Below are 15,704 nucleotides of genomic sequence, written 5' to 3' on the forward strand. Positions count from 1 at the left end.
ACCACTCCAACAGGGAAGAGAAAGGGGACTCTGAGTGAGGAACTTGCTTGGCATAGCTGTGTGGGTGGTGTGAACCTCAGGGTACAGGGTATCACAGAGGTTTTGTGTTGCTGCTGATCAGAATTTTAAAAAGGAGCAGCATTTTGTATAAATGTTTCATTAGCATCTCTTTGACATTTTCCCCTTGGTGCTAATTATTCCCAGCAGCTTCTCACCATGCAGCAAACGCCTGGCACTGTGACAGTTATTAAAAACCTGTAAACAGGCTCTGGTGGAAAGTGCCTGGAGTCACCTTGCCATGTTAAAGAAAAACTGTCGATAAATAAAACCAAATTGAATCTGTACCCCACTTAGGCAGCTTCAGAGACTTCTCAGAAGCAGAGGCTCAGGTAGGATCTTATCAATAAGTACATGATGAGAAGGTGTAGATTAGACTGAGCTGAACTCTTCCAAATGGAGCCCAATGACAGGACAAGAGGCAGTGGGAACAAACTGAAATGCAGGGAATTTCAATTGAAAACCCTTCTATACTGTGAAAATGGTCAAACACTGTCACAGGTTGTCTAGAGAAGTGGTGGGGTCTGCATCCTTGGTGGTACTCAAAAGCCACCTGGACATGGCCCTGAGCTGTCAGCCGTAGGTGTTCCTGCTTGAGCAGAGGGCCTGGACCAGGTGACCTGCAGAGGAGCCTGGGCTGTTCTGCAGTTCTGAGTTCCTGTGTCGCACATGTGCTATTCCTGTTTAGAAACAGCTCTGAGAGGCACTGCCTGAGGGGCATGAAGTAGGAGGGATCTGCTCACCCAGAAGATGCTGGTACAGCAGTGATGCCAGTCCTCTCAGGGACCAAGTGTGATTAATGCTCATGGGAGTCAATTAAATACTCACCTGGAGCAGGCATTTCAGCCTAGCCAGAGCTTGGCTCCATCTTCCTTTTCTCAAGCCAGGAACAATGGTATGGCTCAGGTCACAGTGCCACTGTTAAACAGATTTTGCAGGATGTACAGAGCACAAGAGAAAATTGTAGACAAGAAAGAAACTTCCCTGTTTTTGGAGCTTCACCTTTCAAGCACCAAGTCCCCAAGAGCAGGGTTTGGACAATGGTGGCAGGACAAATATGAGCTTCTAAAGCAAGGATTGTTTACATGTTGATCATATCACTTAAGTGAACAAGGGGCAAACCATGGTAGAGTAAGCCAGCTCTTATGAAGCAAAATCTTATCTTTTTCAGACATTTGACCTGCACTTGACAGAGTTTCTCACAAGAATATAATAACCTGGTAACTACAGTATGATTGTCCGTATTTTATTTTGTTAAAAACTTATTTCACTATTTATCAAGTGTAAAGTCATTCCAGAACTTGCATTTGTAGGACCAGATGTTTTAGTTAGCATCAACAGAAAGAGGAACAACCAATTAGTAACTTGGTTTGTAAGGACAAGAGATAGACTGAGAACTTTTCAGCACAGCTTCAGGACTGAGCAGAATGAGGCCATGGGATCACAGCATAGACTGCATCAAAGCACTGTACCTGGAGCATTTTGCTCTGTGAAAAGGGCTCCCTCAAGGAGCAAAGAGAAGCTTAGCAACATAAGAAGTCTTAAGAACACTCTGGAAAAAAAGGCTGGTGAATTAACCAACATCTCCCATCAGCACTTGTGACTGACTGTCCTTAGAGGTACCAACGCCTCTGGAGCTGCGACTGAGCTTGACCTGCTCCAGGATATCACTGCACATTTGTCTTTACTGAGGGTTACACCTCACATAATTTCTGCTGCCTTGCTAGCCAGGGAATGGCTACTTCAAAGGAGGACGAGTGAGAGCTCTCCTTAAGACAACTGAGGAACTCAGGTCTTCAGTCCTACAGTCTCCCTCCTTCCTAAGGAATATGTATTTCTTGCCATTCTCCCTGGCTTTTGGGGAGCCGGTGTCACAGAGCACCCCTGTGAAGATGGGGTGTAGTGCCCGTAGAACAAGGGCAATGCATGAGCTCCTGCTATGAGGACCTTGAATGAGGGACATTATATTCATCTGGAGGATGTCCCAGCTAGAAATACATGAATGAGAAGTGGACACAAGTCAGTTCATGATGCACAATAATCTTCCCAGTAGAAAATGCCTTCAGACTTACAAAAGCATTGCTTTAGAATTTCATTTCTCACAAGAATATTTTAGCATTGTTTTTTTTTTTTTTAGCTTATAAAAGCAGCATGCCTATAGATTTTCCACAAAGAATTTTTCATTAAACTCCATAGATATAATTTCCTATCACTCTTCTCTATAGCCTGTTTTACAAACTAGTTCTTCCTTTCTTTGACAGTGAGTCCTTTAGGCCTCTGTATGCATTTGCATAATGCCACTTACCTTTTTAATCTTTAAATAAATTATTTCTACTGTGTCTTTCCCCCTTGTGTTCAGAACTAACACACACTCCACCAAAGCTGTTTATTGCCATGCAAATGCAGGTCCTAGCAGAAGAAATTTTATTAACTGATTTCAGTGGCGGTACTTCCGCTTCCTGGCTGACAAGAGTACAAATAAACAAGTCAAGGGAATCTGCAAAAGCAGGTAGATAAAAACACATTGTTCACCTTTTGCTACTTCCTCTAGCCCCACAGGTCTCTTCCTGTAAACAACAGGCTGAGAGCTGAAAAGCATGAGGACTTTAATCAGGTAGTTACACAGTGGCTACCACTATGATACTGTGTATTAAAAAAGCTATTCTTTATATGTGCACATTGTCACAAACTGAAACAGATAAATCAGTTGCCTACAAATCAATACCAAATCTATTTCTTTGCCGAATGAAACAATTAATTAAAGAAAAAATCCTCAGTGTGACTGGGGAGTGACTTTTTTCTATACTGACACAGCAGATGTGTGTAGAGGGGTAGTACAGAGGGTGAAGCCACCATGCTGATGTGAGCACCAATGGAGTTGGTGAATGCCTCTTCTACTAATTTGCTTTAACATGACACCATTTATAATCCACTTGATTTTCTTTAGAAACATTAGTACTGTTCAGGCTCATTAACACACAGTTTTGTCCTTAGGTTTCAGCCTGTAACAGTCATCCTGAGTCTTCTAAAACTAAAGTTCACATAGACGGCTTCACATCTTGTTTATATAAACTCTTTGTGATTCTTTGCTTGAAAAAAATCTTATTTAGGTGGTGGACTACAAGGTCCTTTGTGTCATGCTGCTGCAGTGTCTCAAAAGTCAGAATTTTATGGGCAAAATACTTGAGCAAAACTATGGAGACTAAAATCAGAAGTCTGATGCTTACTAATACCTCCAGAAACCTTGCGGTAAAACCCAGAGCTAACAGCAAGGGAAAAGATGGACTTCAGAACAGCTACTACTACATTTGTCAAACCAGAAATAAAAGTCAAGTAAGCAATCAATCAACAAGTCAATGACTTCCACATCTACACGTACAACACAGCCTGGACTCAAATCTAATCATCTTTTGTTGATCTACTCTGCCTCCACAGGGCCCAAGGAGAGATTAAATATCACCAGTTGGAAGGTGCACCTGACTGGACTTTGTTGCAAGACCTTTGGAGAATTTGGTATTGAAATGTTTTGTGATAGCATCAAGGCTCTCAATCACAAGGTGTTCATTGAAACAACATTTTCCATTTGCACAAAACTAGAGGCTGAAAACTGACCAAATATGTAAGTCAGGACAGAACATGAAAAAACCCCAAAGGTTAAGCTGCCTTTTTATAAAACTGACAGTAATTAAAATTAAGGTGATGGAATTATTTAACTGGTACTTAAAGAATCCTGTATTTGGCTTGCAAAGAGGAAGAAGGCACAAAAGGTTAAAGAATGCTTTTATTCAGCTTTCACAGTTCTAAACAGTAAACATAATTAACAATTCACCAACAGTAGCAGAGAACATAATCCTGGTATCAGTAAAATGTCTACTGTTTAAGGCACTGGTAGTGTGAAGAAAAAAAGGCATAATATGGATTGCTATTTCTTAATCAGAATTTGAATCTATTATGAATATGTGCTTGCTATTCAATGCTTAGAAACCCACAAGCTACATTTACAAACAAACGTTTATACAAATTTGGTAATTACCGAGACAGGAATCAGTGGCTCCCCTACTTTGACTCTAGAGCAAGTATTGCTTTTCTTTGGAGTGGAATAAATTTTTAACCTACTAAAAGAAACCAAAACACTAATTACTTCAGCAGTATGGCTTTAAGACCCTGTATTTGGTTACGACATAGCAAGCCAAGTTAAATAACAGCATACAAGTGCCATATATTGTCATTTTAAAAGAAGCAATTTTACAATATAAAAATAAGTTTAGAACATACTAAAGCCAGTTTTTGTACAAACATTTTTACAAAACTTAATTACTAAAAAAAAAATCAAGAACGTTTTAAATATGATTCACACTTTACATGTTGTATGCATAAAATTATTTATCTTGGCGATATAAATTAGGGATACTACAAAATTTTAAAGCTGGCATTCATAGGCTATTCAAATGCACACATCAGAAATACTGAAATGTTAGTTCTGCAAAAATCCTTAAGAGTCACTTTTAGATTTGCCAAATTGATGTATAGTGACTTCAGTTTCTAAAGGAGCCACAGTGACCTCCCGTGGCCATCTAAGATCCCTGCCCTTAACCTTTCCATTTTGTACATGACATTACACACAAATGCCAACAAACTTAAAAGGTACAACAGTGGTTTCATATCTGGTCCAGCTACTCCAGCAAATAACAGTACTTCTGTCTGAAATGAGCATAAAGGAGTACAGCCTTCACACCTAGCTCCTGGTTGCAGAAAAAAAGTCAAGTGTCCTCTATGATTTATCAAGAAACTGTTCCAGAACCTTAGAGAACTGTTTTGTGTCAGCAAGAGATGTTTAACAGATGTTCAACTCTTATTCAATATTAGGCTCCCAAATACAAAAATTCAGCTTTTGAGAAAGCAAAGGAAGGAAATGTAAATTGATGCTGTCCGAACCAAGTCCAAAGCAGAACACAGGTAAAGTTGTGTATGACTCTTAAATGTGAGTCAAGTTCATTGGTATACAAAGCCCAACCATCATTCTAAAAAGAAAACAAGTGGAGGAAAATAATGCACAAATAATTTAAGTGCCTTCTTCATTGTTCCGAAGGGATGCAACCAACAGGAACAAAACACAGTTATCTTATGCAATGAACAAATGAACAATGTGAAAACAAAACAAAAACCACAGTAGTGACTGTCTCTCAGCTGTAGAATAGTAATTAACACTTATATTCTTCCACTGCTCATAAATCCTCTCTGTTATATCCAACTTTTTTTCCGTTACGTGACTCTCCTGTGTTTGGTGCCAGCCACGTGAAATACACCTTCACTGGATCGATATTCCAGTGCTTGTGAAACGATACTGGAATTTGGTGAGAAAGGTAGTCTTTTGGGTAGTCCATTGGCCTTGCCTAAGATGGAAGAACAGAGCAAAAGCACCGGTATTAATGATCAGTAATAATTTTAAGAAGATATCACTGCTCAATGGCCCCTGTGACACAACAACACGGCACTGACAAAATATGCAAGATGGTAACAAAGGGGTTTTGACATCATTCTATTAAATCAATTGACCAAGCATTAGATTAAATCTTTAACTCACACTGCAGTCATCATGCTTGGAATGATGTACACTGATACCAAATATGCCCTATTTCTCAGGTGAAATGACCACCATCTCAGAAGTCAAGCAATAAACAGTGTAGTTGGTATGAAATCTTTCAAAATATGTAGGTTTGGCTCAATAATGGCAAAATTATTTTAAACTATATTATCTTCCTCCTCTGATGAGAGTTGTCAGCACAGCCACTGTGATAGCAGGATTCTAATAAGGCCATAAGAAGCCAGAAAATATAGAGTTTATGACAGGTAAAGGTTCCAAACATGAGATGCATTGTGGTGCCAGAAAACTGTGTTGTTATTCTTTATCAACCTGTATCAAACCAGACAGAATTACAACACAGCTACAATATGCAGCTGCTGTCCTAATGCTCCACATGTATTTCATTTTCTCTGCCAGTTGAATGATACTAAGTGCACCATTACATTAAAAATTCCCACCTGTAGTAGTCCCTAGTAAAACAATTACATTTTGCTATTAGAGTTTTTGTAAGAAAAGGTATGGAAGGCAAACATTTGTGGTTTACATCTAGGGAAAAAAAAAAAGCCCAGACAAGAAAACCTAATGACTTGGATAACAAATAATTGATTTGATGCCTAAGCTGGTAACTGATTCAATACTGCATGCTTCACCTACTTATGGTGGTATTTATGAATTCTCCATGCAGTTTTGTATACATTACAGTCATAAAATTAGGCAAGAGAATTTGACATTATGAAAGCTGAGTATGTGTGGTTGGTTGTTTTGGCTGTTTTATTCTGATACTTAAAACACAGAGTGCTTATTTTTAGAAATTCCACTGGAGAAAGCAAGAGGGAATCTGTATCCCTCATGGCTTTTGAAAAACACTTTGAAGAACATTTAGGTTTCAAGAACATAATTAATTTATTTTGGATAGAGACAGTTTTTACACATCTGAGACCAAAGATTTTTGCTGTTTGAAAATGAATCATCTTTTTATTAAGCTATAGACAAAATTCTGGTGTTTTGACAATTCCAAAATAATAGTCTAATAACCGTAATTTTTTTGCTAAAATTTGTATTTGGTGTTCTAGAAAAGCCAAATATATTGCTTTAGCCCAGATTTTTTTATTTAAGACCATAATTCTGGCTGCTACTCAACATGGGAAGGTTCCTGTTCCCATTAAGCGTCTGATCATGTTAAAAAGCCTCTGGAACAGGTTACAGAATATGCATGTATCTACCTCAGCAAGTAAGCAGAAGAAAACCAATAAGAGTGAGCAAATACATCAAAGACACTCCAAGAATGAAGATATCTTTGCTTCTGTTTCATCATCTATATTCTCAGTACAATTTTACAGTCACATACTTCAAGGAACATCACAAATCATAATATTTCTGTCAAGTCCTTAAAAAGATCTTTTCTGGTTGACAGAAAATCCAAAATTGGTTTTCTCATTTTTAAAATATTTTTTGCACTATAGTGGATTTAGTAGATTAAGAAAATTAAATTTTTATTCAGTGGTTTTCGCTCACAGGTTAATTTTTTTCAAGGGATGCTAAATTAGAATTTGTTACAAGCAGCAGTAAAGAACTAGAAGCCAAGTGCAATTTTCCATGTAGAAAATCAAACTGCTAGGATTTCACTTTCAAAGTGATTCAGTATCAAATGCACACTATTAAGAATTACAAGGAGGTCCTGTTTTTTGAGTATGAATCATTCTTATAATTTTGGCAAATGAGTTCTGTCCTGACTCTCCTTTAATTAGGCTGGTTTGTTGTTTTGCTTTTTTCTAACACATGTGCAAGCAAAATTATTCAGTAACTGTTGATTTTATGAGCATAACTTGTTTTCTTTCTATATTGAAAGGAATAAGGAATGATAAACAAAACAAGAGAGAACAAGAGAGTAAACAGATAATTTTTTTATATGGACAAGGAATTAAAATATTGAATAGTACATCCTCAGTTTTCCCATATCTCTAAACAGTAAATGTAATCAGAAATGGAATCTTAACATAGGAAAAGCTGATAATTTAAATAAGAAACTCCCTCCATTGACAGCTGCTTTGAACTACAGGGTAATTTACTAATTCTCAAGTAGCTTACTATCTTATTCTCAGCTCACATCAGTTATGCAGGGCTTCCCAGTTTTTCAACTAGATTGACACCTGAAAAAATCAAATGCTACACTGATTTAAATGTTAACTTTTGAAATAGTTGTGCACTGTTTGGGGAAAAAAAAAACCTCTAGTGCTTCTTGTTCATACCATGGAAGGATTTGGTTTGCTTGCTTACGAGGAAGAAAATGTCTATAGGCCTCAATGCATCATGCTTTCCACTGTGACACTACAGTTAGCTTGGTAAATACTGTGGAAGACAAACAAGATTCAAATCTACTCCAGCCCCTTTCTCCCAAACTCACATGAATATTATGTTGTAAGCTCTCTTTCCCATGTGCTAGCATAGAGCAAATTATCATAATTATATAATGCTTCAGAACCCACCATAAGAGCAATAATTTCATATCTTCACTAATGAGGTATTTCACAATAGCAAACACTGAATCAACAGAAAAAGCAGGTAAGTAGAGCAGGCAGATTTACTAAGAAATTTTACACTCAGTTCTCCATTTCCTGAAGAAAAAAGTATTGTGCTGTAGGCTTTTTCCCTTACAGGACATATGACAACTATTCAAAGCATGTGGCTCCTGATGCTATTTCTTCTTCAAAATCCTCACCTCTGACTGCATTTCTAATGAAATGTAGCTATAGGTTAGCTAAAGTACCACATAAACTAGCAAAGCATTGTAGCAATCCATAGTATGAGAACATTCTTATTTGATCAGTCTTGTTCTGCTGAGAATCAAGGTGAAGTAGCAGCAGCAGCATCTTGGTTAGTTTATTACTAGAGATGGAATTTGGATATTTATGACTGTTTTATGTGTACATTAAAAAGTGAAATACATTTTTAACACTCAAAAATAGCTCTCTGACCTGATGAAAGAGTGGACTGTGTGTTATAGGGATTCCTAAGCCACTGAAACACATCCCAAGGACCATATCATCGGGTGCATCCATGCTGTAACACCGGCATTTGCTAGCAAGTAGTTTCTGAACAGCTGTTCTGCTGAAAACCATCCTGAATTTAAGAAAAGCACATGAAAGATATAAAAACTTCTAAAGACACCAAATATCTGTAATTAATAAATACTGCTAAATTATTTAAAACTACAAGACTGCAAATGTAGCCCTCTGATACAACACATTTGAAATTCAAAATGTAAGGGGTCAGAACTGACAAATAGTGCAGGAAGCATTTTCTCAAAGGTCATTACTTTTTATACTGAAAACTAATTACACCAGTAATACCCATTGTTGTTATTCCAACAATAAGTTAGCTACCAACCATTTTTACTGCAGCTTATAATTCCTCCTAAAATTGGCCTGGACTCAAAAGGGTGTTCTCAATCTTACTCAAATGTAAGGGAGAAGAGCTGGGGACTTGAGACCAGCACATGTCACTTACACAGAAGGTGTGAGGTAAATTGCACACATTTGGGGAAAACATCACTGTTTCTGTTGAACCTGTGTCGTAATTTAAAACATTTGCATCAAAACAGGAACTAACATAGATCTCAGCAGGAACTTAAATAAATTACCCTCCTCCACCAGTGATATAACTGTATCCTCCTGTTCCCAAGCCGTAGCCGTAACGCTCTCCAAGGAATACTGGTTCATTTGGGTCATAGCAGCTGAGCAATTTTCGGAGCCTGAATATACTATAATATGAAAAACCATTAAAAAAAAATCTTGTAAACATTCATTTTGGAACATTGTTACCCTCAACAGCGTTCTATTATATAGCTCAAAGATGGCAGGAGAAATTCAGAATTTCTACCCAAAAAAACTCCCCCAGAGATACAAACTGCTAAAGAGAAATTTACGATGGATAATTTGCTTTGAGATATGACTGCATAATTTGGTCAAATGAAGAACAAACTAGCTTGAATTATTTTTTAAGTAGGCAATTTGTCAGTGAAACTGCATCTCATCTCGAAAAAAACATGAATGATACTTTCCAAGCAATGATAAGATCTTTGCAAATTATCTGTGAACATTTACAAATTGAAAACTGAAAAGGTAGATTTAGTTATATGAATGTTGCATTATCCACAGTTACATCCTCTCACTATTTCTTCTTCTGTCACATGATTTAATGTCAAGTCTTAAAACACTGCTCATCACCATGTGATCCGGCATGTCCGGCACTGTGCCTTTTTTGGCTTATACTGCAGCGTCAGACTTTGCAAGAATGGGATCCAATTGTCCAACAAATGCAAGTTCCAGAACACCACTCTGGGCAGCTCAGACAACTGACCTGGGCTTATGGAGCCTTTCTTCTGACACATTTGTCTGAGGAACAAATGTGTCTCAGGTCATTAGCAAATTACTAAATCCTATCAGCTCAAGCATACCTACACTGAGGAAACACAAAATGTGGTGTATTCAGAGTGTGATTACACGATAGCACAGTTTTAATGAAGTTACAATATTGTCTTTAATCTCTGTCAAAAGAATACTGATGGGAAGTGAATTTTTTTCTTCAAGTAATATAAAGCCACATGACTAATAAAATAGCTGTATCTCTTAAATAAAGCAGGATGGGTGAATATTGCTAAATCTCTTATTAACAAAGATGGTAGCTCCTAAAGGAATGCAATATATACCTTATCAGTGTGTCATCATCCACTACAACCAACCAAGGGGTTCTGGGAGAAGTATGATTCAAAAACCTTTCCAAAATGGCAAAAGTTTTCCCACAGTGACCTAAAAAGAAGATAAATTGACAGAATATATATTTAAATAAAACAGGAATTAAATTAAAAACAAGCTTTATTCCAGTTATCTGTCAAGCTACTGAACAATACTGGACTAACTGTTACTCTTTAAGAGCTGTAAGAATGAGGAGACTATGATAGAAGCAGATGTTCCACAAAATATTCCAAGACACTGCCATATCATTTCAAGACACATCAGCCAGATGCATCTTGAAATATTGCTTTTATATAAATATGTAAATATATTTTAATGCACTGTACTCCTCACTGGCAACTCAGGTCCTGATCACTGCCTCCAAGTAAAGGTCTGGACATTTATCACAAGATTATAAGGAAGTTCAAGAGGTAAGACATCCTTTGCTAAAAGTGCAGAAGTGAAACACCCTTGTTCAGAATAAGCATGACCTAAGAAACAAAAAGTTTCAAACTTCTACTGAGTCTTCTTTAGATCTTGGACAAACTTCATTTCAGTCAGTCTTTATTCATCACAGTTGATTGTCTAAAGTACTTATTGCTATCAATATTACATTTTGTGAACAATCACTCAAAATAACAATATTATATTTGAAGCCACTTTCAGTTAAAATATTCTTTGAGAAAACAGTAATTCTATGCTAAAGACATGAAGGAAGTCCTTGCTCTGGTGATTTTGTGAGACTGTGAACTTAATGCAGACTGATATCTGAAAATTTACGAAATTAAACCCTAGATTTCTATATTATACTCTATCACAAAACATGGAAGCTTCCTGGCATGACTGCAACTACTGGGCATGACTGCTACCAATGATCCACGTGTGCCCAGCAGGTTTGCTGCCCCCTGAAAACACTCACTGCTTGCTCATGAACCGCTCCACCTGTGCACACAGAAATCCCTGCCTATGCTCTCTCTGCCTCTAACAGACAAAACCAAGGGGCAGAAATAACCCAGAGGTCAGAACAACTGACCTAGTGGGCTAAATAAGGCCAACAGGCCTTAATTCAGAAGGTAATATGTATAAAATATCACCCTAAGACCAATATAGCAAATGAAAGAAAAACATCAAAATTAATAAACTCAAGGAAGTCATCATATCCATAGCTTTTTTATAATCACAAAGTAAATTGATTTAAATGCCTGTTTGCTATAAAAAGATGTTTCAATACTAACATTCAGGTTTTGTGCTTAAATCAAGATATACAAGGCACATAGATATAATATCGGAATACCATATGGCAAGAAGTTTATGCTTAGTAACCACTTGGCACTGCCTGAGGTCTTTTGAAAAAAAATTATGACTTCTTCACTGTTAATGAGCCTACTGAAAATCATAAATAACTGCAGAGTTATTACTCCTACTCCAAGTAAAAAAACCAATTTTTTTTCCTCTTGGTGTATATCAGCATACCATGCTTTCATAATCTTAGTATTTAGGTTTCTGCTTAAAAGAACACATTATCTACACAGGGGGACTCTGGATGTACTCTCCATCCATTTCCTGTGTGAAGAGCATTCTTTTAGTTTAGGCTGCACATATGTGATAGAGAAAAACAACTTCTACATGACGTGCTTGACATGAAAGACACATCATCCATAAAGCTTCACTTTTTCAGTGACTTGTGCAAAACTGACAAAAAGCTCACCTCTCTCAGTGTTAGGTACGCCTAAGTCTATAGTAGGAATGGAGATGTCTGCATAATCACTGTAGTATTCAATAAGGGCAGCTTCTCTTTCCCAAGTCTGCTTCACAACAGGTACTGCAAAACAATGATTGACATTCAAACAAAAGGAACTTGATTAAAATAGATACTTGATCCAAATATTCATGTTAACTGCATTTTGTTGGCCACATTTCTTCACATGCAATAAAAATGCTGCTTCAAATACAGCATCACGATTCCAAATGTTCATTCTATTTTCTTTCCTATAATATTTAGAGAAAAAATTTTTACAATTTTATGAAAGCCAGTCAGGACAGTTTTATTTAAATGATATGAAAATATTCCATTAAAATATAAATATATTTTCATGATACTATTATTCATAATAATAATTGAAAAATGTGATACTTGTATTTTTCCAACCAAAGCATTACAAAATAATGGAATTCTACTTTTACGCTTGCTATTGTACAATTCATAGCACACATCAACATGAACACTAGCAGAGATTAGTCCTTCTTCCAGTATTGAAATGGTACATTTTAATCCAGCTGTACAGTCTAACATTCTGAATCAGAAACAGACCAAATGTACCTTCTGAAATACTATACTGGCATTATACACATACTATCTGACAGCAACATCATATTAATGCTCCAAAGCCCCTGTCTCTGGAGACACACTCACAGGACATTTTATAACCATTCCTGTTATACACATACAAATATTTATTATTTCATTTATAAATAAGAAATATTTGTGTAGCATAGTTTATAAATATGCAATCAATTTTAATCCCGTGGAGACTCTATTCAAAGGAGGATTGCTTAATGCTAATCTAAAAAGAAAACCCTTTTCTTACTGGACTGTCACTTCACATCAGCATTTAAAATTGATCACACAAAATTCTAGTAATGATGCCATGAGTGTTTACATTACATCAAGAAGTGAATAAATTATGCGTAACACAAAAAAAAAATCCAACCATCTGCAGGGTGTTCAGATGAAAATCATCAGATTGAAATCATGATCTCTCTTCCATCTTAAAAATGAGGATGTCAGGCCTGAGATGAGCAAGTACTCTGCATTCTGCTGTTAGCGCTTCTCTGCTTTATGCTCTGACACCATCCACGAGGTTTCACCAGTAGCAGGGAGTGCTTTAAATGGAGGAAGTATTTCCATAAATTCCCTGTGCTGCTATACAACCCTAATGCTTGTGAACAATATTTATTTATTAAATAAATGAGAGGAAGTGAAACGGTTTCTACGGAGACATGAGACTGCGCAGAAAGAATAACTACAGGGCTGAAGTAGGTTATCAATGGCATGGATACTTTAGTCCCTTGCTAGAATCATCCATCACCTAATTTGATGTTTGTTGCCTACTTAGTTGCTCACTTCCCTCTACTTTGAACACACAGAATTTATTACTCTTGACTGATCAACAGTCAGTTTGAAAACAGTTCCCTTTTAGCTCATTTTAGTGTTAAGACAGTAATAAGAACTCAATGCACTAATGGAAAGGCTTTAATATTTTGAAAAGAAAAAAATCACTTTTGTAGCATTTTGCAATGGTCCATACTACTTTTAAAATTTCTTAAAGGAATGTAAAAGTGTTCTCATTTTTTCACAAAAAATCCAAAAGGAATTATGTACAAAAATTATAGACAGGAAATTATTTTCTTATTCTGTTGAAATGTTTTACTTAAAAATGTTTCTCAGCAGAACAAAACCAGAAAGGTTTCAGAGAACAAGGCTTCAGAACAGAAGAATCAGATACACAAGAGCATCCGAACGTCCCCTGGAGAAGAGCTTCATCTGTGTAGGTTGTTTTCTCTTTCTCCAGACAAGGACCTAAAACTCAGCAGGGTCCTTTAACACACAGAAATATCTGTAATTACAGACTGAGCCTCTCAATTCCCTTACTGGAGCCCCCGCTTCTTTCTATAAATGAAGCAAGGACTTCAGTCTCATCTCAGTTAAGAGCTCTTAGGCTGTTGGCTAAAGTGTCCTTCTCTTTCCCTTGTTTGTCTTGATGGAAGTGTCACCATGCAAACTAATGTCAATTGTAAATTGAATCCCACATTACTTTGTAATCTCTGGCAAATTGTATCTCCTAAAGAAAACTACTTGAAATTTTGGACTAGATGACGATGCAAATATTTATCAATATGTATTAATACTTCTGATCATACCAAAGTATTAATACCACTAGAGATATTTAAAGGTCATCTCTAAGCTCTTAATGACATTTTATTTCTGCTATTTCTAGAACCCTGATGCATGCATGCAGTCTTGAAAATTTCTTTTACAACTACAGATGGTATGCATAAGAAGGAGAGTTGTATCTAAAGTAAATTCTGAGGTAAAATTTAGCTGCTTTTAAAAGCAAGTCAATTTCCAAGCCTTAATGCTACATTAATGTAGTTTTTGGCATACAATAAAGAATGACTTACCAGGTAAAAAGAGCTCTCTGAAGCTGACATCCATTAATCTTTCAAAATCTGGAGTAAGATTATCCTCTATTGCATAATACTGGAAGCTGTGAGGAAAGTTCAAGAATTTTCCTCAGTCTTCAACAGGTGTTTCTTGAAGGATGTTGATAGTATCTTTTTGAGGCCTCTGACATTCTAGGTTTTTTTTTTCTTTTTCTTCTTTTTTAAATTTTGATATTAAAAAATTAACATGGATCCAGGAAGGAGAACTCTTCAGTGAACTCCAGTTACAGGACAGTCAATTTTGTTTTGTCAAAAGCTACAAAACCTAACAATTATGTGACTAAAACACTACAAATGTGCTTTCATCAGGTGCAGTAGCATTAAGAAAATAATTCCATAAATCTTATTATGAAAACATCCTGCCTGTTTTTAACTAGACTTAGTTAAGAAAAGAGCTTTTACTTTCATCCTGCCCTCTGACAATAGGTGTGGCAAAACACTCTCAAAATTTGGTACAACTACTAACCAATTACTTGATTTTCAACTTTTTTGCCCAACTATAATCCCTTTAAAATATGTTTATAAACAAACTAAGCCTAACAGAGAGAATATATGCACCTGGAGTATTAAAGAGCAAGAAAAAAATCAAGCAAATTCCTGGAAACAAATCTCTTCCTTATTAACAAAATGTCTAAAAGCAAACAAGAAGAGACTGTTAGGTGGCATCAAGTAGGTGGGGTGTCTTTTGTTCAGTAGGTGGATTTGAAATGTTTCCTTCCAGGCTTTGTTGAGACTTGATCTCCCTCAACTTAGCTGAGCATTACTATGTGTTAGCAGAAGCCGAGAGTCTCTGTGTCTATTTTCTGTGCCTCTGAGGAGGAAGTTAATGTAGTTAACACAATGTAGTTAACTGCGTGTATCTTGTTGGGCTGTGCTAGGGTTTTTTTGTTTGTTGTTTTTAGCATGATGACTATTGCTGCTTATGTAACTACAATTTTCAGATGAAGGTCCAGATGAAACATGCTATAGTGTTTCATGTGCTCTTGATCAGGGGCAGTGGTTGGACAAAGTACTACATACGACCAGATTTCTGGAAGGGACAGATTTTCCCATCCCAAGCATTATAAAACACATGTGCAGATGGAACAGCTAGAAGCAACACGACA

At 36.6% G+C, this 15,704-nt stretch overlaps 1 protein-coding gene across 2 annotated transcripts in view; it reads right to left on the minus strand.

Annotated features, from left to right (window-relative positions):
* Positions 1 to 3,820: 3,820 nt before the first annotated feature.
* The window catches only part of B3GLCT (beta 3-glucosyltransferase), a 45,302-nt gene continuing 33,418 nt past the window's right edge, over positions 3,821 to 15,704 (minus strand). The window contains exons 11-15 of one of the 2 annotated variants that reach the window (XM_030274540.4): positions 12,083 to 12,196; positions 10,350 to 10,449; positions 9,282 to 9,401; positions 8,617 to 8,761; positions 3,821 to 5,450 (exon numbers count right to left, since the gene is read on the minus strand). In XM_030274540.4, the coding sequence (XP_030130400.4) occupies positions 5,283 to 5,450; positions 8,617 to 8,761; positions 9,282 to 9,401; positions 10,350 to 10,449; positions 12,083 to 12,196 (647 nt within the window). In that variant the 3' untranslated portion in view covers positions 3,821 to 5,282. The remainder of the gene's footprint in view (positions 5,451 to 8,616; positions 8,762 to 9,281; positions 9,402 to 10,349; positions 10,450 to 12,082; positions 12,197 to 15,704) is intronic. The other variant, XM_041716561.2, reaches the window with a different exon arrangement.

The sequence above is a fragment of the Taeniopygia guttata genome, chromosome 1 (genome assembly GCF_048771995.1).
Source record: "Taeniopygia guttata chromosome 1, bTaeGut7.mat, whole genome shotgun sequence".
Classification (NCBI taxonomy): Eukaryota; Metazoa; Chordata; class Aves; order Passeriformes; family Estrildidae; genus Taeniopygia; species Taeniopygia guttata.